At 39.7% G+C, this 26,815-nt stretch overlaps 1 protein-coding gene across 2 annotated transcripts in view; it reads right to left on the bottom strand.

The window, feature by feature from the left end:
• Positions 1-26,815, bottom strand: part of si:ch211-246m6.5 (von Willebrand factor D and EGF domain-containing protein) — a 78,760-nt gene that overhangs the window by 29,772 nt on the left and 22,173 nt on the right. For both annotated transcript variants that reach the window (XM_056256621.1, XM_056256622.1), the window contains 7 exons: positions 26,491-26,767; positions 25,262-25,464; positions 23,645-24,597; positions 18,508-18,644; positions 16,846-17,007; positions 15,435-15,536; positions 8,186-8,300 (listed from right to left, as the gene is read on the bottom strand). In XM_056256621.1, coding sequence (XP_056112596.1) covers positions 8,186-8,300; positions 15,435-15,536; positions 16,846-17,007; positions 18,508-18,644; positions 23,645-24,597; positions 25,262-25,464; positions 26,491-26,767 — 1,949 coding nt within the window. The remainder of the gene's footprint in view (positions 1-8,185; positions 8,301-15,434; positions 15,537-16,845; positions 17,008-18,507; positions 18,645-23,644; positions 24,598-25,261; positions 25,465-26,490; positions 26,768-26,815) is intronic.

The raw sequence follows: 26,815 nt of genomic DNA, 5'->3' as shown, positions 1-26,815 counted from the left end.
TGTTATTATTAGTAATAGTAGTAGTATTAGTATTAGAAGAAGAGAGAGTTTATGCTATATAATAATGACAACCATAACAATAATCATTATTATTACTATATTAATTATTAATACTGTGACGATCGGCAGCCGTAGTGTCCTCGAGAGCCTCAGGAGGGCACTCCATTCCCTGTTTATTATTTTCTTCTTTTCTCTTACATTCTCCACCCGGTCTGATTACCTTTGATTTTGTGCACCTGTGTTTGATTATCTTGTTTAGCGCACCTGTCTTAAGCCTGAGTGGCCCTTTCTTGTACCTTTGAGTAGTTTTGTAAGTGTCATACTGCATGCTGAGCGTTTTCCTAGTTCCTAGTTTCATGTTTCTTTGGGTGCTTCTCATTTCTTATTTGTGCATCCTCGTTTCCTTTCCTCGCGTCTCAGCTCCACCCCCTGTAGGACGCGAGGGAAGGCTGGAAGGAAAAAAAATGAGGACGGAGGAATTGAATGAAAGCTTTTTTATACATTGGAATACTTGATCACTCGAGCGTCACTTCACTGCGTCATCAGCAGTGCTCAAAGGATCTGCCCTTATGTTGTTAAAGTTTGTTTATTTAAGAAATTCATAATAAATAATAATAAAGCAAGATACCTTGTTGAAATATGTGAGGTTTATGTGAACTACAAAAGTAAAGTATAAATTCAAATGATTGTGACAGATGTGAAGGCGGAGGAGAATACGTGCGTCACGTTTAGTCGATAAAACTCTTCCGCAAAGGGTACACCTGTGTATCCTCGCTCATAGCTCCTCTGGAAGCCTCCTCACTCCTCGATCCTCGCCTCCTCGCGGTGCAATTAGAGAATTGAGATGTCCTTCAAGATGGCTGAGCTCGATTGGTTTCTGGGTCATAGGATGGAGGACGGAGGAGCGAGGAGACGAGGAGGGATATTGAGAAGCACCCTTTGTGTTTTCTAGTTTCACAGTTCCTGGACTCCCTGCCTGTATCTGGTTTTCCCGTTTGCCTTATCCCTGCATTTTATGGTTGCTGATTTGGACTGCTTACCTGGTTTTGACTTCTGCCTGTTCTCTCGTACCTGTTTCTGGATCTTCCTCTCAATAAAGCCTGCATTTGGATCACCACTGTCTGTTTCCATCGAGCAGTTCATGACAAATACAAATATATTAGGAAATATATTTAATATTGATATAATATTTTTTATAATAATATTAATAATAATAACAATTATTAACATTATGGTTATTAAATATAATTTATGTAATGTAATATAATTTATTATAACATAACATAATATTATTTAATGACTATTATTATTATTATTATTAGTGGTGGTGGTAATATTAGAAGAAAGGAGAGTTTGTGCTATATAATAATAGTAATAACCATGATTATTATTATTACTAAAATAATTATTAATAAAAAATATTTAATATTAATATATTATAAAATTCTACATTATTATTATTTTATAATAATTCTATTTTATTATTAATCATACATTCTTAAATATAATAAACAAACATTTGTGAAAACACAACATTATTTCGTAAAATTGTTTATTGAGATTATTACCATTTTCAGAGTGTTTTTACCTCAGTAAAAGCTGGTTCACTTTTACACCACTTTGCATCATGCTCAACAACACCTCTTAACTGTGGTAAATCCACTACAGTTCTCTTTGCCATACTAACGTCTAATACTTCATCAGTGTCCTATAAACATCCTCCAGTGTTGCAAATGTCAAGTCTACTGAGACGAAAACAATATTTAAAAGAACCTAATGAAATATTATACATCACGACCCATGCCTAAAGTCTTCTCAGTGTGATAATAAAACCAAAACTAAAGTTTATGACCTAATGCTTTACTTCACTTTTTGCAACGCTGTAAAATCCAGAAATGTAATGTCAGCTAATTGAAATCCACAGCTAGCATATTCCAGCTGACTCGCCACATAACGTCTCTGTTTAGCTGCTGTAATAAAGTCTGTTCGTAAAGCGGTGAGCTTTTAACTTCAAACAAACTCAAAGTAATAGCAAGACAGCGCATCCTTTCAGATCTCCCCTACTTCCTTTTATAGTATGAAGAGTTTAGATGCAAAACCCTCTAAATCCGTCAGACTTATTTTCTTTAAATGAGCATTTTTATCAGGCTCCTATGTTCACGTCCAGTAGTTTAATTTTAAAGGTACTGATAAGGTTATTAGTCATTGAATAAAATAACTTTTTTTCAAAAATGTCACTTGAGTCAATTCAGTGATTTTTAACAAATTAGATTTTCTTTTGCGTCAAAAACAGCTAAATCCACTTGTGCTTTTTTCGCAAAAACCTCTAAATCCACCTCTTTGGGACAAGACATAGTAAATAGCTGAAAAATCAATAAAAATGTAACTAGAAACACTGAAAAAGATTAGAGCACATTAATTTCAAAACTAAACAGTAGACACACCTCTTTACAGGGGGGCTGAATGAGATCTGCGATTATTTGCAAATCCCACCCCATTTCTCTGCAGTCACCTTTCTGCCCTGTCTGAATAAAGACAAAAGCCCCCCCACCCCCCCACCCCCGATTCACACAGTACAACCACATTGGCAAAAAGAATTGGCGATTAAAATAGTTTAATAGTTTTAGTTTGTATAATCAAGTAGAACAGAGCAACATTCTTAAACATCAATATCTGTGCATTTTGTATAAGAAGCTTATAAGACTTAAATAATGTAAAGTAATATTATAATGTATATCTCAAGTATAATAAATCAAATTCCTTCAAAGTTACAGCACTGCACCAAGAACTGTTATGAGTGCATGCTACACTTGCGACCAAGCTATTTTCACTGTAAAGTTACCGATTTTCTTTTGCCTTGTAAATTAACGGGAAGAGTTTTGAGGTAGATAAACGTCTCAGGTTACTACTGTAACCATAGTTCCCTGAGAAAGGGAACGAGACGATGCGTCATCGACGCTTTGGGAACGCCCCCAGCGTGAATGCGTCTGAGCATCAATGTCAACTAGTCCAATGGAAAGAATGAGCGTCACGGGAGGGTGACGTCATGACCAGGAAGGCATAAGAGCACATCCGGTGAAACGCGGCATTAGCTTCAAAAAGTCGAAGCAAGCCGATCACAGGGATGCAGGAAGTATGGCAGGGTGACGCATCGTCTCGTTCCCTTTCTCAGGGAACTATGGTTACAGTAGTAACCTGAGACGTTCCCTTTCGAGGGAACTCGCGATGCGTCATCGACGCTTTGGGAACGAGAATACCCAAAACGCCAGAATTCCAAGTACCTGAGTGTCAGTCTGTTGGAACTAAGCACTAAGCACCTGAGAACCTGGGGCAGCATCCAGGTCCAAACTGTAAAACCTGACGAATGTGAGCGGTGAGGACCAGCCTGCCGCATCACAAACGTCTTGGAGAGAAACCCCAAATAACAAGGCTTTAGAGGCCGCCATACCCCTCGTAGAGTGAGCTCTGACCACCAAGGGACACGGATGGTCAGAGTACTCGTATGCAAGTGAAATAGCCTCGACTATCCACTTACTAACCGTCTGTTTAGAAGCAGGAAGACCCTTCTTAGGTGATCCAAAGCAAATAAATAACTGGTCGGACTTCCTCATTGAAGATGTCCGATGAACATAAGTATCCAGTGCTCGCACTGGACACAAGAGGTTCAGCCTTTCCTGGTCCGCAGATGTAAAAGGAGGAGGACAGAAAGCCTGCAGCACAATAGGCCTCGGAATCAAGGTCGGCACCTTAGGGACGTATCCCTGTTTCGGATATAAGAATGCCTTGACCATCCTCGGTGCAAACTCAAGGCAGGTGGGGGAAACCGAAAGGGCCTGAAGGTCTCCAACTCTCTTAAGGGAAGAAATAGCTAGCAGAAAGATAGTCTTGAGGGTAAGAAATTTCTCTGAAACCGAATCTAAGGGCTCGAACGGAGCCCTAGACAGGCCTTCTAGTACTATAGCAAGATCCCAAGCTGGCACCTTAGTGCGAGTTGCAGGCCTCAGCCTCAATGTGCCACGAAGGAAACGTGTAATCAGGGGGTCTCGACCCAACGATGTACCCCCCACCAGGGCGTGGTAAGCCGCAATGGCCGCCACGTAGACCTTGAGCGTGGAAGGACATAGACCTGACATAAAGCGCTCCTGCAGGAACTCGAGTACTGTGTTCACAGAACAGTTAACTGGATCCCACTGATGTCGGTGACACCATACAGAAAAAACTCTCCATTTAAGTGCATAAAGTTTCCTAGTAGCTGGAGCTCTGGAGCTTAGGATGGTCTCAGCAGCCTCAGCTGAGAGACCACTCTCTATGAGTTGGGCCCCCTCAGAGGCCAAACCCACAGGTTCCAAATCTCTGGTCGAGGGTGAAATATTGTGCCCCCGGCCTGAGACAGAAGGTCTCTCCTGATCGGGATCTCCAAGGGAGGACCGTCTAAGAGATGGATCAGGTCCGCAAACCAGATCCGACTCGGCCAGCGTGGTGCTACAAGCAGTAGGCTTATTCCGTACTGGCGGACTCGTTCCAGAACTCCTGGGAGTAGAGCAACAGGGGGAAATGCGTACAGACGTAGCCTCGGCCACGTCTGCACCATAGCATCCAGCCCCAGGGGGGCTGGGTGAGTAAGGGAGAACCAAAGTGGACAGTGCGTCGTATGCTGAGACGCAAACAGATCCACCTCTGCTTGGCCGTAAAACTCACAAATTTTCTCCACCGCCTCGGGGTGGAGTCTCCAGTCCCCTGGCCTCAGCTCCTGCCTCGACAGGATGTCTGCCCCCATATTCTGGTCCCCAGGAATATACACTGCCCTCAGGGAGAGTACCTTCCCCAGAGACCACAGGAGGATCTGGTGCGCCAGTTTGCAAAGCGGACGCGACCGCAGACCCCCCTGACGGTTCAGATAAGAGACCACTGATGTGTTGTCTGTTCGTACAAGCACATGATGGCCCCTCAGGTCTGGGAGAAACTGTCTCAACGCATTGAAGACAGCCATCATCTCCAGGCAATTGATGTGCCACGAAAGATGATGACTTTTCCACAGACCCTGAACCGAGCGGCCTTCCATTACCGCTCCCCAGCCGGTGAGGGAAGCATCTGTCGAGATCGTAACACGATGGCAAAGAGCTCCCAATACAGGACCCTGGGTTAAGAACCAATGTTTCCTCCATATAATTAAGGCACGAAGGCATCGCCGCGTGACCTTGATCATACGAAGTGGGTTTCCCCTCGGGGAGAACCCTCTGGTCCTTAGTCACCACTGTAAAGGTCTCATGTACAGCAGGCCAAAAGGTATAACGTCTCTCGAACTGTTTCACAGTGCGTGACTGGCCTAGCTTTAGCTCTTAGGTGGCTGTCAGGATAGCAGCTACACGAACGGGCGATAGAGTGGCCCGCATCGTCACTGAATCCCATACCACACCAAGGAAAGTGGTTCTCTGTACTGGAGAAAGAACACTCTTCTTGGCATTGAGCCTCAACCCCAACATCTGCATATGAGCGAGAACGACACCTCGGTGCCGAACCGCCAACTGCTCTGATTCCGCCAGAATCAGCCAGTCGTCGATGTAGTTCAGAATACGTATGCCCTGAAGCCTCAGAGGGGCTAGAGCTGCATCCACACATTTCGTGAACGTGCGGGGTGATAAAGCTAGACCTAGATAAAGCTAAAGCTAGAAAGGAAGAACCCGATATTGGTATTCTTTGCCCCCGAAAGAAAACCTTAGGAACTTCCTGTCCTGAGGGAGGATGGAAATATGGAAGTAAGCGTCCTTCAGATCTATCGTGACAAACCAGCCCTCGGACCTGATTTGAGTCACGATCTGTTTGAGTGTCAGCATCTTGAACTTGAGTTTCTGTACTGAACGATTCAACAGACGAAGATCTAAAATGGGACGCAACCCCCCATCCTTTTTTGGAACAATGAAATAACGGCTGTAAAAACCCGACTCTCTGTCGGGTGAGTACACCTGTTCTATAGCTTCCTTTGCTAACAGGGCCTTTACCTCTTGCTCCATTACCAGAGCCTGCTCGGGATGCACCACTGTGGGCAGCACCCCGTTGTAACGAGGAGGACGAGAACCAAACTGGATTCTGTATCCTTTCTCTACAATCTGCAGGACCCAATGAGAAATATTCGGCAGAAGCTTCCACGCTGCCAGAAAATTTACTAAGGGAACCAGCCTCTCGAGGCTGGTCTCTGGTGTTATCGAGACAGCCAATTCCGGAGCCTGAAACATAATGGCAGGAACTACCTGAACTGGCCGCTCTAAAGCCCCCCTCAGAGGGCGCGAAACCGATGCTGTGCCGCAGCATAGCATCAGCGACTCGCTGGAGACCGCTGCGCCCTGAAGCACCGAGGGTGGCAGGGTTGGCAGAACGGGCTCGTGAGGACCCCGAAATGGAACGGGCACCGTATAATGAGGTGTACACCGCTCCATTTCGGTCGGGGCTGTCCTCACAGGCCTGATGCATGAACATCAGGACCTTTTTTTTTTCTGAGCCGAAGTCTTCTTCGCCTGAAGAGCGGTCCTCAGATCCGGCTTCGACTTAGAAGACTTCGGCTGAGAGGGTTGCGTCTGTCTCCAGTTTCCACGTGGAGGTGCACGAGACGCAACACTCTCTTTCTGATGCACACGATATGATGAGCTTGATGGCTGGGGCTGCTCACGCCCAGCAGCCCCAGGGGGCTGGACACGGCAAGGGATAAACTTTTTGAAAGCGTCCGTTTGCTTCTTTGATTCCTGAAATCTCTCGACGACCGTGTGGACTGCGTCACCAAAGAGACCAGATGGTTCAAGTGGAGCATCTAACAAAAAAGCACGATCTTTTTCTTTAATCTCCGAAAGATTCAACCATAAATGTCTCTCAGTAGCTACCAAAGCTGCCATAGACCGCCCAATTGCTCTGGCGGTCTCTTTAGTAGCCCTGAGAGAAAGATCGGTAGCCCGACGAAGTTCTCGAATATCGTCATGACTAACTCCCTCACTATTATCCAGATCCCCCAGCAGGTCAGCTTGATAAGCCTGGAGCACTGCCATAGTATGCAGACATGCTCCAGCTTGACCTGCTGCCGTATAAGCTTTGCCCACTGACACCGACGTGGCTTTGAGCGGTCTAGTGGGCAAAGCCGAGGCTTTCAGAGACGATGCGGGACCAGGGGAAAGATAGCTGGCTAAATTCTGTTCCGCCTGGGCATCGCCTCATAACCATACTCTTTCAGCCCTCTAATTCTTGAATAAATATTAACTTGAGGGCTGAAAAGTCGTGATGAGTATGGCTTATTCCATGATTTAGAAATCTCATTGTGAAGATCAGGAAAAAATGGAAGCCCTCGTGGTGGAGATGAAGCAGTAGAAGATAAAAAGCGCTCATCTAATTTACTCTTAGGACGAGCGCCCCTATTATCAGATGGCCATTCAATCTTTAATTTATCTACAGCCCGCGACATAACATCCACCAGCTCATCATATGCTGGGGAAATAAATTGTGAATCTCTTTCCCCCATGTGTGTGCTTTCACTCTCCAAACTCATAGCATCGACCTCCTCGGAGGAAGAGCAATGAAGTAATGGAGGGCTCTCTCCCCGGGCGGAAGAAACCGCAGAGCGTGCTTCCGACACCGGGGGGGGGGGGAGCGCTGGATCTTTCGGGTAAGGAAGGAGAAAGAGCCCTCGGACCCGTCTCCAACCCCTCCGAAAGATCCTTTTGCGTTCCCCAGGAATGCATTCTCCGCTTTAGGCTTTTGCATCTGAACTCTTCAGTTCGATAATGAATGATGCAGTAAGTGCCTCACACAATATTCAGTTAAAAACATGTTGTAAAGGTCACAATCAGTCAGTCTAAACAGCCCTTCTTTATTTTATAGGACTTTTTTAGAGCAGGGCTGGGATTCGAACCTACATCTGCTATATGAACATCATGGTTCAATGCATCTGCAGCATGTTATGAAATACTAGACCACAGCTCGTATTTGAGATCTTTTTGAATGGATTTGTCTTTATTAGCACCAAATTAGATTTCAATTGGTCTGTGCCGTGGAAGGTTGTTGGGTCGCGTCCAATGGCTGTTTAGACTTGTAACTTTATTTGTAGCGTAATGATGTGCTGTGATTGTAACAAGCACAGATAATGTTCAATAACGTGAGCTATTGCCGTAAGATCTCGGTTTGACTTCAAATCGACTGCGCTTACCTTGATTAATGGACCAGGTGTATTTGGAGGCCGTGGAGTTACACAGGACACACGGAACAGAAGGGCTGGAGTCTCCCTCGGCAAAACACATCCCATCTATATTACACGTCCTCTCCTGAGAGAGAGAGAGAGAGAGAGAGAGAGAGAGAGAGAGAGAGAGAGAGAGGGAAGACCTGTTATTATTGTTAATGAAAACTAATTAAAGAAGGTCTTAAGAGATACAAACAAACAAATAATATTAACATAGATACATAACTGGGGGGAAAAATAAGATGAACTTAATTAGATTAAACTAACCTAAAAAACTGATTCTAAAATAATAATAAACTGTGACAAATAATAATTAAAATAAAAGAATAATAAAATGTGAAACTGTAAAAAACTGAAAGTAAACTAAATTACATGAAACTAAAATAAAAAATATAATAATACAATATAATATAATAAAAATAGAAAACTGAAAACTACATTTTCATGACTATCAAAAACGTTCACAAAATAATTTTAGTTTTAGTTTTTGATACATGGCATATTACAAAACTTGAAACATAACTCCAGTGTTATTTTAGTATTATTTCTATACTATTATATTATTTATTAGCTTTTTTTCAATTTTAATTGTAAGTTTTTTTGTGATTTTCTGTACATTTGTCAATAGTTTTCAAATTTTATTTCAGTAAGTTGCCAAGACAATATTTCTTTTTAAGTTTAATTTTTTTTTATAAATAATATCTAATATTTATATTTTATTTTATGTCAGCTTTAATTCAATGAATGAAAACGTTATATGCATTAAACATGAAAATGTGCTAGACACTGATACTAAACTAAACTAAACCAAAACTAGAACAGAAAAAATAAAACTAACAATGATGGTGAAAACTAAACTGAATAAAATTCTAAATAAAATAATAAATAAATTCTAAAATTCAAAACTATTATTATAACCCTAAAAGTAAATAAAATGAAAAAAAATGACAGCGTGAAAAAAAAGTAACAAAATCAAAAATCAATAAAATTTTTTTTTTTTTTAAACAAAAACAAAACTATATAACCCTGTACACATTTTTATCTAAAGTGACCTTTTTGGACTTTCCCCGGGATCAGTGTTGCCAAGTCCGTGGTTTTCCTGTGGAATTGGACTACTTTAAAATTGTTGCCACAGGTAAAAAAAAAAAAGTCCCTCGTGGGTTGATTTCCACCCCTGTACATAAGATTTCGGTGATCAAACACCCCCAAAACACCCCAAGACGTACAAATTCAGTTGAGAAGTTGGCCTAACAACGCTTTTGACTGGCCATTGGGCTACTTTTGTTGCACAGACCTGGCAACCCTGCTTGGGATTCGAACTTACAACCTTGTTGTTGTTAGTGTTCAAATTTAGCAATTGAGCTAGAAAGAAAGAAAGAAAGAAAGAAAGAAAGAAAGAAAGAAAGAAAGAAAGAAAGAAAGAAAGAAAGAAAGAAAGAAAGAAAGAAAGAAAGAAAGAAAGAAAGAAAGAAAGAAAGAAAGAAAGAAAGAAAGAAAGAAAGATTGGAATGGAAGAAAGAGGATTCCAGCGTGGAGATGTTTTGCTACTGTTCACGGTTACTGTCACTCAAACCAACTTCCCCTGTCAAACCTTTGAGATAAAGCTCAACCATATTTGCTATAAACCACCAAAGCATAAAGCCTGGCACCGATAGCATCTCTATATTTCAAGTTTTTAATATCCAGTGGGACGTGTAAGTCGCAACGCCCGGAGGACATGCGCGGCAAAGCAGAGACGATAAACACAGACCAAACGGATCCACCTAGATAACTCATCTCTCACGGTGAGATTACATGCTATGTGGCAGTCGGAAACCCAGAGAAAGAAAGCACGAGCGAGCGAGTATATCAGGTGCTCAAGGGATTGGTTACTCCGTCAGTCTTTGGTCTCCATGTCGTGAATAATATCTGTTTTCCACATCCACGCTCTGGGGTTTTCCAACACACACACCCTTGTGGCCGCGCGTATCGCTGCTGTCCTGTTGCAGTTAAGACAGTAAACGGGCTATGATAGACTTTTTGCCTTTTGAGTTCATAAACTCGCATCCTCTGCGACTTATTTTCCGGTGGAAAATCCAGGCCATTAGTTGAGGAAGTGATTTTGCGCACAGTGAATATAAAGTTCAGGATGATGGACAGATGGATAAATGAACGGAAGGGCCGCAAGGGAAGTTGTGCAGGAACAATCATGGATGGTTTTAACACAGTACTAGAAACAATCTTCATTCTAAAGCAATTCAGAATCTGTTCAGAGGATTTTAAACCAAACAGGGGTTTCTGAACAATTACAGTATTGAAATATCTCTTCTTTATATTCTTCTCCACAATTTTCTGTAATTAATTCAGATCAAACTATATAAAATAATTTAAAAATTATTAATAAATTATATTATGTTTTATTATTAAAATGTATGGAATCTCTTATATACATCTATATATATATACTTATACACTCACCTAAAGGATTATTAGGAACACCATACTAATACTGTGTTTGACCCCCTATAAACGTTGCGTACGCACAAAAGAAGGCGTACGCCGCTCTCTACGCAATAATTGGTATTTATAAAAAGCAAACTTGACGGTAAAATGTGCGGTCCTTCACGCAAGCTCTGACCCAGGCGTACGCACAAAAACGGGTGAAATGAGAAATGGGGACACCGTCGGCCGATGGAAGAAACACGTGAAAGTGTGTGAAACTGTAGACCGTTGTGTAAAATAAATGGCAATACTGCCTCTCATAAACAACAATTAACAGCCTACACGAACACCCGTTTGATCGATCTGCAACAGAAATGCAAATTAACACATATTTGCAAAAAGAAAAGTGAAATATGTTCTGCAATAATATTGGCATGTTATGCAATTCATCCTCATAACACATCTGTAGCTTGTCAGATGCAATCAAATGGATGGTAATAAAATGCCATGATGCCATCACGATGCGTAATGACGCACAAGAAGTTACGTTTCTTGGCTTTCCTCTCTGTGTTTGCCATGATTTCGCAATCGATGAATATTAACTTGTGGGCGTTTCACGGAATATTTATGGGCAACTATGGGCGTGACATGAAGCCGCAAAAGCTGCGCTACATTTAGAATTGATTGTGATTTATTAAGGGAAAAATGCGTAGGATGTGCGTGCGCACGGTTTTATAAATCCGAATATTTCTGTGCGTATGCACGTCCTATGTTTCATCCGTACGCCACTTCTGACGCAAATCCTACGCAAAGTTTTATAAATGAGGCCCCAGGAGATTGTCTTGACCAGGACCACACTAATGCATTAATGAGAAATTGAACAGGTGTTCCTAATAATCCTTTAGGTGAGTGTATATATATATATATATATATATATATATATATATATATATATATACACTGCATATTAAAATCCCTACGGTGGCCGAGAGAGCTCAACGCGCTGCAACTGAAGAAAACACATGCAAATAGAAAAAAACACATGCAAATAAAATAAAACGCATGCAAATAGAAAAAAAACGCGTGCAAATAAAAAATAAAACACCCGCAAATTAAGAAAACATCTTCGTCCGTTTCACAACACACGTGAGCTCCAAATACTCACAACACCACCAAATACAAACGCGCTGCAAAAGCTCACAACACAAATACAGAAAATGCACTGCAAATAACACAGAGCACAACGGAAATGTTTCCAGGGGAACCGGCTGGGACGTGCTGGCATAGATATCCATAAATCTATGCGTCCATACATATAGTTTTATGTCTGTATGTATGGACCCTCTTGAAGATGAGATGTTGCATCTCAAGGGGCTATCCATTAATAAAATTGAAATTGAAATTAATTTCCTCATTATTTTCACCTGGGATGTTCCCATGACAACGCAGCATGGCGTCCATCAGCTGAAGAGCTGTTCTTACTACAGAAATATAATGCTGTTAACATAACGGATGCAAATACATTTTTATTTTTAGTTTACAAAAAAGCTTTTAAAATATGCGTTATATATCTGTGTGTCTCAACTTTACAATTTTGGACCCTACATTACCTAACATTTCTTACGAAACTTTTCTTTATGAAAATGTAATAACATGAAACAATTTGTACAGTGTAACTGATGTTTAGATAAATATCTTTCCTTCATGTTTTTCTTCTTTATCTTTTTTATTTATTTATTTTAGTTTCCAGCTCATTGTTCTTTTCTCATTTGTATTCTGATGACATTGAACACATTGTTAATACATTTTGTACATTGTATACAAGTTGTATGTCATAAAAAAATGTAATCTCTGTATGTTTCGCACAAATAAATAAATAAAGTATAATTTTAAGCTGTAAGCACCAGCACGCATAGATTTATGGATATCTATGCCAGCACGTCCCAGCCGGGTTCGTCACTTATTTGGTTCCTCTGGAAACATTTCCGTTGTGGTCTGTGTTATTTGCAGCGCGTTTATGTATTTGTGTTGTGAGCTTTTGCAGCGCGTTTGTATTTGGTGGTGTTGTGAGTATTTGGAGCTCACGTGTGTTGTGAAACTGATGAAGATGTTTTCTTAATTTGCGGGTGTTTTTTTTATTTGCACGCGTTTTTTTCTATTTGCATGCGTTTTATTTTATTTGCGTTTTTTTCAATTTGCATGTGTTTTCTTCAGTTGCAGCGCGTTGAGCTCTCTCGGCCACCGTAAAATCCTGTAAATTAGTGCTGTCAAAACACACACATATATATATATATACAGGTCCTTCTCAAAAAATTAGCATATTGTGATAAAGTTCATTATTTTCCATAATGTAATGATACAAATTAAACTTTCATATATTTTAGATTCATTGCAGACCAACTGAAATATTTCAGGTCTTTTATTGTTTTAATACTGATGATTTTGGCATACAGCTCATGAAAATCCAAAATTCCTGTCTCAAAAAATTAGCATATTTCACCCGACCAATAAAAGAAGTGTTTTTAATACAAAAAAAAAAAGTCAACGTTCAAATAATTATGTTCAGTTATACACTCAATAGTCAATACTTGGTCGGGAATCCTTTTGCAGAAATGACTGCTTCAATGCGGCGTGGCATGGAGGCAATCAGCCTGTGCCACTGCTGAGGTGTTATGGAGGCCCAGGATGCTTCGATAGGGGCCTTAAGCTCATCCAGAGTGTTGGGTCTTGTGTCTCTCAACTTTCTCTTCACAATATCCCACAGATTCTCTATGGGGTTAAGGTCAGGAGAGTTGGCAGGCCAATTGACCACAGTAATACCATGGTCAGTAAACCATTTACCAGTGGTTTTGGCACTGTGAGCAGGTGCCAGGTCGTGATGAAAAATGAACTCTTCATCTCCATAAAGCTTTTCAGCAGATGGAAGCATGAAGTGCTCCAAAATCTCCTGATAGCTAGCTGCATTGACCCTGCCCTTCACTCAAAAAAATGATATGTTGGCTTTACTTAACTTTTTTATGTAAACAGGTTCCACCGGTTCCACATAACTATGTTTCGTTAAACAAACATAATATGTTCATGTAACTTCAACATCATGGAATTTGGTCATTTTAAGCGACCCAATTAAACTCTGAGCTAATGAGCTAATTAAGTGAATAACTGAGTGATGATTGAGCATTATTGAAGACACCTGATGTTAACAAGCAGAATCTCTGAAGGAGAAAACCGGAATGTTTAAGTCACCATTATGGAGATAAGGGTGTGTTTTAGTTGGGCTCTTGACCATTAACTTATTAACTTTAGATTTTGTTTGGTTGCTGTACATGAGTTATAACAGGCACCCCAGACCATCACTGACTGTGGGTACTTGACACTGGGCTTCAGGCATTTTGGCATTTTCTTCTCCCCAGTCTTCATCCAGACTCTGGCACCTTGATTTCCGAACGACATGCAAAACTGAGCAACAGTCCAGTGCTGCTTCTCTGTAGCCCAGGTCAGGCGCTTCTGCCGCTGTTTCTGGTTCAAAAGTGGCTTGACCTGGGGAATGCGGCACCTGTAGCCCATTTCCTGCACACGCCTGTGCACGGTGGCTCTGGATGTTTCTACTCCAGACTCAGTCCACTGCTTCCGCAGGTCCCCCAAGGTCTGGAATCGGTCCTTCTCCACAATCTTCCTCAGGGTCCGGTCACCTCTTCTCGTTGTGCAGCGTTTTTTTGCCACACTTTTTCCTTCCCACAGACTTCCCAATGGGGTGCCTTGATACAGCACTCTGGGAACAGCCTATTTGTTCAGAAATTTCTTTCTGTCTTACCCTCTTGCTTGAGGGTGTCAATGATGGCCTTCTGGACAGCAGTCAGGTCAGCAGTCTTACCCATGATTGCGGTTTTGAGTAATGAAACAGGCTGGGAGTTTTTAAAAGCCTCAGGAATCTTTTGCAGGTGTTTAGAGTTAATTAGTTGATCAGATGATTAGGTTAATAGCTCGTTTAGAGACCCTTTTCATGATATGCTAATTTTTTGAGACAGGAATTTTGGGTTTTCATGAGCTGTATGCCAAAATCATCAGTATTAAAACAATAAAAGAACTGAAATATTTCAGTTGGTGTGCAATGAATCTAAAATATATGAAAGTTTAATTTGTATCATTACATTATGGAAAATAATGAACTTTATCACAATATGCTAATTTTTTTGGAAGGACCTGTATATATATATATATATATATATATATATATATATATGATTAATCGATTTGACAGCACTTGGATATATACAATTAATAATAATAATAATAATAATAAGTTAGTAATTATATTTAAAATTATATAACACATCAAATTAATTACAAATTAGTTATTAATTAATTACAAAGAAGGATTATTAAGAAATGTATTCTTACATCTCCTATACATTTTTACCATTTCAATATTAAACCGTCAGCAGTGATGTCACTATTTGTTTGCAAACTGTATTGTGATTTGTCTTATTTTTTCAGTTTTTTGGTGCAGTAAATTTCTCATAAACTGCCAACATCATGTTCGAAAACTGCAGAATGGCTCTGATGTTTATGACAAACCTAAAGTCTAAAACCTAAAGTTACCTAAAAGTTAAACTTTAAAATTTCCTTCAGACAATGCAATTACAGTTAAAAATCAATTTAACCCATAACTTGTTGGAAAAAATGCTATGTACATGCATGTATGTGTATTTTTTCACATTTTCTATGCTATTTGTAGATGAAAAACGAGGAATGGACGACTATTTAAAATCTATTAGCCTATTTAAGACTGTATCATTACCTTCAGCTTGCAACGTCCAGAGGGAATCACACACAACTGGCAAATACCATCATAAAGGGTTAAAAATTTCCCCTTGCTGTACTGACGACCATCATTAGTCACCTGAAGAAGAAAAAGAGAGATAGAGAGATTTAAATACATATGATAAATACATAAATACACAAATACATACATTGTGAGTGAATGAGGTATTAATATTAATAATACTACATTCACTCAAGGTTAAAAAAAGAACATTCAATTTTTAAGGTAATGTGCAGTCAACCAGACATTATTTATCGCAAAATAAAGAAAATGTGTGATGGAGACAAACTAATTCCACATTATGCTGTTTATTACATGGTTACTTACCAAATTTGTTACTTACTTGGTAAATTTGACATGAATATTGATTTGAGTCATAAAAATAAATATTTTAAATATCTTAAACAAACAGGTAAATATGTGTGTTGCCATTGCAAGCAAAATACCTTTTTCATTAAGATAATGCAAAATGCATATTGAGAAATATTTATGATCTGCAAACTTTCTGAGTTCATCCGCCACTGGCAGGTGATGCAAAAAAAGCATGTCTTCTTGTAACACTTCAGAGCATCTTTAGCAGCACTAGTTTGAGTGAATCCAAAAGCGAGGTTAATTTTTCAACCCCTCAGTGAGTGTTTAATCCCACAAGCCTTTGAGATTAATGCGGGCAGGAGTTTAGGTGGATGTCGAGATGTATTATCTCACAGATTCGTCTTTGCTCTGACCTTCAGAGACACCCTGTGGCTCTTTGAACACAATTTATGTTAATGATTCCTCATCACGGGCTATCCATTTTTTACAACAGTAAACACACTCATTAACACACACACACACACACACACACACATAGATCAAGGCCCACTTTGGGACCAAGCGATGAGGTCAATGATCACACAACCTGAATTGAGTTTACAAACTTTTTAATGTTTATGTTCGCCATATACTTAAAGGTAAAGTCAGATTGGTTTCCTATATGGGCCGTCAAAGCATAAAAATGATTCAAATGATTGTGTTGCCTTTATGGCTGTCATTCAGAACGGAAGAGCTCTCCTCCATCTCATGGTTTGATGATTTCGACAGATATAATATTTTAAAGCGCCCAGGTACGCATCATTTAGCTTGGCCTCAAACAGCGCGTGCGACCGGCATAAATTCAGGCTGATTTTAAGCGTTAAAACCCACAACTGTGAAGGAGACTTCCTGTGTAATTACATTTTCGCCAATACAAAGAAGCTAGCGCTTCATCTTTCAATCACAATGGAAAGTTTAGGAAAAGATGGCCTGCTTTTATCAGACCGATGACATTTTGATTCATTCAGTGGCAGTGGGAAATCAATCACACGAACCCTAAGACATTTTCCTGTCCCTGAGATTGATGGACAGGTACCTTAATCTCCCATCTGGCATAGGGCTGCTCGCTGGCCGTGAAGTCCACCGTGTCGACGGCCATGTTGCCGAGTCGAGGGACGGAGCAGTCCACCGCTTTGGAGCTCAGGAAGGACGCTTTGGTCGTCCCTTCCTCTTTAGGGATCCAAACTCCATTTGTGTGCTAAAAAACATCAACAAAAAAATGACTGATTTGTGGAAATAGAAGTACATTTTAGCATACTTTTAAAGCGTGAAAATAATGTACTGTCAAATAATATACTTAAGTGTGAACTGGATGTAATGTTTTCAGACACTTAATTGAATGTTATTTAATATTTACAATGAAATGAAAAATTATTCTAGTTTAAACTGATATTAAACATTAGAGTGCGTTTTGACCCATTGGCTTAAGTACACTACTTAAGTAACTACTTCTATTGTCTTCAATTTTAATCCTGAATGTACAGACAAGCAATTATGGTAAACTAAATTACTATTTAATGTCATTTCTATCAAAACTTTTAAGACATTTGTAATGATGTAGTTGCAATTTAGTACATTCAAATATCACACTAGAGTTAAAGGTTTTTACATGTGCGTATGTTAGTAAACACATCAAATTAAGTGTACTTCTTTAAAGCATGACAAATTATTAAAACATAATGATTTAAATTGTAATTTAAAAGTAAAACTTTTAATTTGACATTATTACAAAGTCCACTTTTTAAGTACACTTAAGTGGCCTTTTATTTCATTAATATTACATTATCTGTAAGAAGGCTACAGTTTTTTATACACTTAACGTTTGAAGTACACTACAAGTGCACATTCAATACGCTTAAGCATGTTTCTTTTTCACAAGGGCAGGTCATCCCAAAAAAAATGATAGTTTTAAGTCAAACAGTCTCAGATATCTGAAGCATTTCATTTACTGGGATATTTCACCTAAAATGAAAATTCTTTCATAATTTATTTTCCCAAACTGCATGACTCCAAAGCTGTATGTATAAAAATAATATATATTTTTTAAATTAACCTTTGGTTTACCCTCAAATGCATTTAATATGCTCCTCTGGCTTATTCAAAACCCACTAAGAAGTCGTTATTGAAGTCAAAGTATACATGGCCTTTTTATAGATTCAGAAGTACTAACCTGTTCAAGGTTAAGAATGATTTTGAGCTATTGGGATCTCAGATTATGAGGGTTAAACCCAGCCCTGCAGGGCAGCGATTTGACATCAATAAATGAACTTCGAGTGTAAAGCTTTTAAGTAAAACAGACAATTTAATAAAAGAGGAACCAGCCGATAATCACAGCACATAATGTGTGCTTTTGCATGTTGTTTACCAGTCTTATCGCACCGTGTTTTCTTTGTATGTGCTCTGCTGTGTTGACTGATCACTGTTTTTATTGCTTTCTTTATCTCATCAGATATCCCCCTATGTCGTTCCCCTCATTCTTCTAATTAAATATACAAACAGATGGGAAGCAGGTATTAAAAAAAGCCATGCTAAGATTCATAAAGACTATTTGATGAAATATTAAAGAAGACAGGCTTAGAAGAGTCGACCATGATCTTAGCCATTATAACAAACAAAATAAAATGCAATGAAAGATATATATATATATATATATATATAATTTGCCTAATAAACACAAGTCAAATCATTCATATCTCACCTTTAATCTGATCACGAGACACGCAAGGCCAGGTGAGTCGATGAAACCCAGCCCGAAAACCCTCACGCTGTCACAGTCGAACTCACGTACATCACACAAACCGCCGTTCTCAAGATCGATGACTTCTATTGGCTGACCTGAGGAAACCAAAGAAACAAAGAATTTACAGTAATCTGAACAAATATGAAATTGTTAGGGGTTTGTTTAAATAACCCCAAGAAGTGCTTAGTAATAGTTCCTTTTGGAATATTTTCTGATTGTAAGTCTCTAGGGGCGTGGCCTGTCTGAGGGGTGTGGCCTGTGGATGGGTATTGACATTGTAGTTTGACCACTCAAGAATACACACATAAAAAAGAGAAAACTGAAGTAGTATGCACTTTTCTGTGTTGCAAGGTCAAAACCAATGCTCCTTTGTCATTCATCTCAACAACCTCATACAAAACAAGTTAAAAAAACAAAACAAAGAAAAAGTCTTTCAGTCGAATGACACTGCAAAAATGACAGTCTGCAGTCTACTCATTGTTGATTCATTGAGAAGGCACTATGGAGTCTCGTTAAACCCAGAAACTCTATTGTAAATTAATGTGAAGTCTTTAAAAATGTACTCTGCAGAAACCGCCGCATCCTTTGCGAAAACCACCAGTAAATAAAGTTTACAGGACTCAAATGGAAAAATGCAACACCGGCAGTTTGAAAGACGCCAAAACGAAAGTCATTTCCAAGTACATTGCCACTAACAAACACACAAACCAAACAATCCAGGCTTTAAGCTACAAAATATTCAGCCTGCTGGATTCTGACCCTGCCAGCTTGCATTTGCCATTAAACAGAGAACGGATACATGCTGAAAATATTACGGTATAATTAGAGCTGTGGAGTATAACGTTCTCTATAACTGAGGTTCTTGAATAATGCAAACGAGTAAATACGAGCTTGTTTGGGCGTCTCTCAGGCCTTATAAAACACAACAACATTTAATATGGTTTCAGAGACAGGCTGAAATGACTTTACCGAGGCAGCATTACGCTTGCTTAATGCCATTATCGCTCCCATCTTGGCTCATTTCAAATCAGTGTTTTTATTACCAGAGCATAACCTTACGTTCGGATCTCCGCAGGGTGGAAGTCTATTTAAATCACATATCTGAGACGCAAACGAAAATGGATGTTCTGGGACGGTATGCTAAACTAAGCCATAAGTGGTGAATATCTAAAAAAAGGAGAAGGAAAACAATAAGAGATATGAGAGAAAATGGTCCTCAGAGGAGAACAATTAAGCACAGAAGTGAGTGCTAATGAATTTTAGCCTCATCAAAGAACTTCCTCCAGATGGTCTCATTTTGTGTAATTTTACACTTGGTAAAGAATTGCAATAAAATAATTACAAAAACAAATCGCCCCCTAGCACTGTTTAGGAAAGATATACTACCATCAGAGACATTCAAGTTCATTTTAAATTATTTTTGAAGACAAATTTGTGATTCAAGCAGTGAAAGTACCACATCTGAAGAAGAAAATTTGATATTAAATGTTTTGTTAGATAAAAAATAATAAAATCATATTAAAATATTATTTCATGTGATGCATTTTCATAAACATCGTTGCATGCATATTTAGCTTGTCATTTAATTTCTATAATATAAATTTAAAATGTTTTACTAATATATATATATATATATATGAGTGTAATGTTGACTCTTCGATGCTAATGAAAAAAAATATGCTACTTGTGACATCTGAATTAAACAATTAGCATGTTGTGTAAATTAAAAATCAATTAGCAAGCAATTAAAATGTTATTAGCAATTGAACCAAGGATCCATTATGGCTTTACCACAAAAACTAGGACCTTAAAAAAAGCTTAATCCTCACTTCAGGAGTGCCATATATATACCTTCCTAATCGCCTCAGAGATCAAAAATTTCCAGCTCAGCAGGTCAGTGAGGTGATTTTCAGACTTTCCCATGATTCACTCTGTTCCCGAGCTCCTAAAATGCAGTTCTGAACCAGACAAGCCTCGAGCATTGACGCAGTGTGCGCACACACATATACACACTCACACACTGTCCCTGACCGGCCAGGAAGGGAGCGTGAGAGATATTCAGGAGTTTTTAATCTCTGCCACAAGGGCGAACGCTTGTGCTTTATGTTTGAAGAGAAATGATAAATGAGGAGCGATCGGATGACTCACTGAACCTGCTGTAAAAAAAAATGAGTCTGAGATGAATCCAAGCGGAGTCCTTTCTACAGAATGTGACCCCTGCCTCACTGCTGAATATCACACCTGAATGAAGGCAATAGTGAGGTTTTCCAGATTGTTCCACTATTGAATGAAACCCAGATATGCAGAGGTATTGAATCTGGTCTGATTGCCATTTCTATAGACTTGATTTTCACTCTACCTGGAATTATGGGAAATAAAGAGTAGTAGCGCCTTATTCTGAAATGATTCCCGGACACCCTTCACTGAGGCAGTAATAGCATAAAATGTGCCAGAAGACTAAGGAGAATATGTGTGGAAAACTGAAATCTAACCCTTTAGCTCTCATTATCCAGAAAAGAGCTTCAAAATGCCCCTTATGCTGTTCTACAAGCAGAAAAAAAAAAAAAAACAGCATATGGGTTTGGAACATCATGAGTTCATAAATAATGACTGAAATTTCCTTTTTGGGCGCACTGTCCCTTTAAAAGGGTCATGGTGGAGCAGCATTAGTCCTGTTATACCATTCACATTTCCGAACATTCCTTTTCTAACAATATTCTACTTTTGGGCTTTTTGATGTTTGTAGTATAGTAGAGAAAAGATTAAAAATTAACGTCATGAGCCAGATTTGATGTCAGCACCACTACTACCGCTATTAGGCTAACTTAAGAACACTAGAAAAAAAGAATGTTGCACAGTATAAAATGTAGTAAGTGAAACAGTGGCGTGCAGTTATCATCTTAAAATAAAAATGGTTATTGATTCAAACTTTGTGTAAAAACATCTTAAATTTAGGCTTTCCAATCAAATAATGAGAGATGAAAAAATAGCTGTAGTTATTACGTTCAGTTCCTTCATCAATCTGGAAATGGAAGGCCAGGTTGAGCACAATGAATTGTGGAATAAAGTGTGCTCTGTTGTACAATTTGATGAATGTAGTATGGAGCGAACTAGCATACAGAACACAGTAAACATACACTATATACTACATACAGGAGAAATAATAGAATGCTAACATAACTATTTGCACATCATGAGGCCAAAAGTTAGTACAAACAAAGTGAAGACATGCAAAAATCCACATTTGACTGGATGAAGTGCAAATAAAGTCAACCAAAAACGCTTAGGCATAAATGTGTCATTGGCTTCAGAAAAAAATAATGAATGGGGTTCCCAGATGTAGAAGAGGCATCAGCCGATGATCAGTTGAGCAATTAAGCAGATTTATCTAGCCGTCCTCCCTGTGCTACCTTGCACGTTGATCCTAGCGTGGTTACCATAAATCAGAGTTCGCTCTCGGAGAGGTTGAAAAAACGTCAGTCTGTGATTAACAGCCCTCTCTAGCACTCCTAATCTGCTCGCTAATTTGTGTTAAAACTGCCATTTCGTCACCAAGTCAGCCCCGGGGAGCATGCGAAAAACGTTGAGGAAGATAGCGGCTTAGCGAAGATCCCAATGCTAATCAGAGAGCGGGCATGGGCGTCTGGCACAGTGCCAGGCGTTAGCATACCTGCATAACAATATCTCATTGATATGAAGGTTGGCTGGGAAAGCTAATGGCACTTCTGAGCCTCGTCGTTATTGCCAGAAACAATCAGTCGATAAACACGCTCAACGACTTTGCCGTTCCGAAAGGAGTCCCATGCATCATTTCAAATAATTCATATAATCAATAAAAAACACTCTTGCACAAACGCAAGCCATCTGCAGTTTCTTTGAAGACATGCTTGAGGGAGTAGGAAATTATTCTTCGCAGAGTGTAAAGAAAAGGAATAAAGAACAACAGCATCCAAAGCACATATAATTAAAATGAACTGAAAGCGTACAACAAACAACAAGATACTAAAAATACATACTTGATGAAAAGAGCTGGCACAGACATTTTGAATCTAATGCCACAGAAATGCTCTGGCACTTTGGCCACCATCTGGTAATGGCAACTGTAGTGAACAATGTACTTGTGCCAAAGTACAGGATTTTAATCACACACATTTGGACAAAAGAGCAGTAAAATTCTGACCCATAAAGATACAGCAACATATCACACTATACAGTCATCCACTTACAAAACAATGCCTGTAAATGCAATGATAAATTGCTGAACTTGTCACGTCAACTGCCATTTGTGCAGTACACAACTTTCAAGCTCTAGTGTTATCTATAGAGGCAAAAATTCAGTGTATTGGATTTCACCTGCTTTTCCTTCAGGAACAGGAAGTGATGTGACTTTTTAAACAGGAAGTGATAATGCAAGGATTTGGAAAAGTAAACCTCTCCTAAGAAGTTCTTCTGAGAAAAAGACCAGAGTAATCTCAAGAGTCTCCTCCAGAGTTTTAACAATCTATGCTCAGATCTACCAAGATTCTAAAATATCTCAATATGAACTCAAACGTTCTCATCCAAATATTCCAAGACCAAATTATCTAAGATTTACTACAGTTGACTTTGATTTTATGTCTTTGCACTCTGTTGTCAACAGTTGTCTCATTTGTGTCTCAACTATAAGGAACTTTAGGAAAAAGTTGATACTTAACAGAAACATAACCTTAACATTAAGTCACCTCGGCTGTGAATGAACAACCTCTGATCAATAAAACTCCTCTTGGACCACAATTCCTTTGTAGAAAACTTTCAAATGCTCAATAAAGGATTGATGGATGAGACTCCATCATGTCCAATGATCGTGAGAACAAATATATACTTTCCCCAGGCCACCTGAACAAAACCTCAAAGACAACTTTTATCTACAAATGTGGTCCCTACTCAAACTCCACAAACCCCTGCAGGTATGTCACACAAAACATGTTGTAATACCCCATATGGTTGCTTATTGATGGATATTTTGCATATATTAAACCCAAAGTGTTTTTGATAATCGAGGATCCCTAGGGGACCACATTTGAAGCAACAGACGGATGTCAAAACAATCACTTACTGATGGTGAGACTGCAGTCGTAAAAGCTGTAGCCTGGATAACACTGACATCCCCACTCTTCACATTGCCCGTTCCCATTACAGAAGTTCGGACAACGTAGGGCCGTTGCAATATCCGCCAACGATCTGGAAGCTTCTTGAGAACGATGGGTCCGGTTCTCCAGCCACTTTTTCTCACATTCGTTCTCTAGGAAGGGCACGAGTGCGTCCTCCCAGGCCAAATCATCTTTCAACTGAAGATCCAGGATGCAGAGATCCACAGCTTCTTCCAGGCGTCGACCCAGCAGACTCTTGCATGTTGTGCCCACAGTTGAGTTCGCCAAGGCCAATTGGCAGACCTCCAAAGCTTTGGCAGAAGTGAGGCCACTAGGTGTCGGCCAGGAAGGGTAGGCAGCTGGACGGCTGGAGGAGCGGTGGTCATCTGGAAAGAAGTAGGCTAAACTTTCGAGGTCGGCCTGGCTTAGGGCCTGGACGGTGTAAATGGGCAGAAAGTCAAGGGTTTCTCTCTTAGGCCTTCCACCTGAACTTAGTAAGGGCACCTTAAATTCATTCAAGTGAGGGGCATCAACTTTAAATAATAACTCCAATTCTAACTCCTCTAAAGAAGGAGAGTTGTCTGCCTGACCTTGGGACACCTGAGACTCCAGTTTAACACCTTTCATCTTGGCTAACTCTAACACCTCAGCCAACGTCTCCCGCTTCCGGACGTTACGGGCAGAGATAGGTTTAATGGCGTACTCGGCAGTGGCATCTTTGAAGGGGAACAGGGATGTATAATCTGTGTCGTCGTGAGATAGGCAGCGGGAGACGGGAGGTTGGTTTAATAGGCCTTCAGAGATGTGCATTGAATGGATGGAAAGGCTGTATCCCTTTTGACAAGCACAGAAATTCCATTTTATCTCCTCATCCACGGCAGGTGGCGTGCTGTCAAACAGGCTCTCTCCAGGCGCGATCCTGACACGGAGAAATAAAACAAAAATATGACTGTCTCAAATCAGCCTTTGAATTAAGCCCTCAAGCACTGCGACAAGAGAGGATTTAGAGTTCGAGAAAGGTTAGCCCATTAGATTAGAGACTTTCCTCTACTTTAATTATATTTGACATTAAAACGAGCAAATCAAGGTTAAATGGTGATGCAAACTCTAATCTGAAACCGAACTGCTCTTCACGTCTCCTAAATACTCCTACGGCATCTTTTATGGAAGCTTTGAGCATGGAAACGTACATATATCTGCATATATTTTTGTCTTTTAGTTCTTACCAGCATATTTCGGACCAGGACCGCAGGTTCACCTTAAAGCAGGTCTAGTTCTGGAGGGCCAGTCTCCTGCTGAGTTTAGCTCTAACTCTAAACAAACAAGCTAATTAAGGTGTTCAGAGTTACTTGCAGAATAACAGGTGGGTTAAATTGAGATTGGTACTAAAGTCTGCAGGACACCGGACCTCCATGACTGGAGCTGAAGAGTCCTGCCTAAGAGGACCTTAGTAGCCCAGTTCACGACGGCTCTGGTTCTGACTAGATTTATTACCCTTCTTAAACTCAAGAGATCAATTAAGTACTATATATTGTTTCTTGTGAAAATAGAGACTATACGGTTATTGTAAAAGCATCACTCACCTCCAGCCCTGAATGAATTCCACTAGGTCTTTGTCACGGTGGCTTGTGCCAGCAGGATGATGGAGGTCGTTGTGGCTGTTCCGGTCAAATAACCCACACAGGCCTCTGGTGGCGTTAAAGTCCTGACTTGGAGCCCTGACGGACAGACTCATTCCCCAATCACTGACGTCTGCTCGCACAAACGCCCCTGAGGCAAAGACGATCTACAGGGGTCAAACAAAAATCCTTTAAATTCGTACATATTTAACCCTGAACATTAAACCGAAATCATCTTCAAAATCAGGCCATGCTGACCCTTAAATATCTAAGGCTAGTGTTTAGGTTGTGTCAAGTACTGTATTTTATTATTTATTTTTCTAAAAAGAAAAAGAGAAAAAGAAAGCTGGAACCCAAATCTACAGAGAACAAAAACATTATATTTTTTATTGATATATTTTGAATTGTCTATTTTTATATTTTATAAAAATTATGATTTATAATTTATTTATTTATTGTTAATTTATTTATGCAAATATATATTTATATTTCACTGTCTGTCCATGCATATACTAGATTTAAAATCCAACATCATTACCTAATCTAATCTAGAGTTTACCCCAACTTCAATCATAAACTAAATGCACATGTTAGTAAAAGATCCCATTTCCCTGCCAGCTGGTTGCGAGGAAATTAGTGGTGATTTGTCAAGAGTCTACATCAGAATACTACAAATCTAGATAAATGTAGCCATCACAAAACACTTGCTCATGCAAACTGTGTCACAATGCAACAATGACAACATCTGCTGCACTGACAGACCGATGGTCTTTTGAGACCGAACTTTAAAATCCTTTTGCAGGGAAAAGGCCTCTTTTCAAAACAGATGAGAACTGTGTTTACTTCTCAGACAGTTTCGCCAAGAAATTGAAAATCTGCCTGTCCTGAACTTGAACTGTATACATTTCACAGTGAGCATGACTGAGATTTCCTGAGTTTGCATGTCAATAAGGGGTCATATGCTCTATATTGAGTCAAATCTAAAATATTTGATACTGCGAGTTGCAATAGTTTGGTTCAGAAGTGAAACACAATCTTTCTTTGATTCGATTGTTTTGTCTGAATTTTCACTGCAGCATAAGTTTACATTTCTTATTCTTAAAACCTATCCACATTAATTCAATATTAAATATTTGCTACCACAGCACTGGAATGTAACCGTACCGTACCACAGCACTGGAATGTAACCGTACCGTGACTTTCTTCCCTTGATGCGTCTCGTGGATCTTAATCTGATTGGTCACGGATGGTCCCATGGCCTTGACGGACAAGTGCGGGGGTGTTTCCTGCAGCTGCCCGTTGCACATGTCAAAGGTCACAACCTCGTTGCCCTCTCGAGCAGCTATGCCGCAGGTACACGCCACAGCGTAATGCCGGCTCCCACAATCCCACTGCCTTGTGTGGACTTCGAACACACGTTTTGTGCTTTTATAAAGCAAAAACGTGCCCGTTTGCTGGTTCTCATAGCGCCTGGGTGGAACAACAACTGATTAGTACTTACATTAAATTTCTTACTGT

Source organism: Rhinichthys klamathensis, unplaced genomic scaffold (genome assembly GCF_029890125.1).
Source record: "Rhinichthys klamathensis goyatoka isolate OS25496 unplaced genomic scaffold, OSU_Roscu_1.1 h1tg000127l_1, whole genome shotgun sequence".
Classification (NCBI taxonomy): Eukaryota; Metazoa; Chordata; class Actinopteri; order Cypriniformes; family Leuciscidae; genus Rhinichthys; species Rhinichthys klamathensis.
The sequence above is the reverse complement of the archived record's forward strand: the minus strand, read 5'-3'. Positions and strand labels throughout refer to the sequence as shown.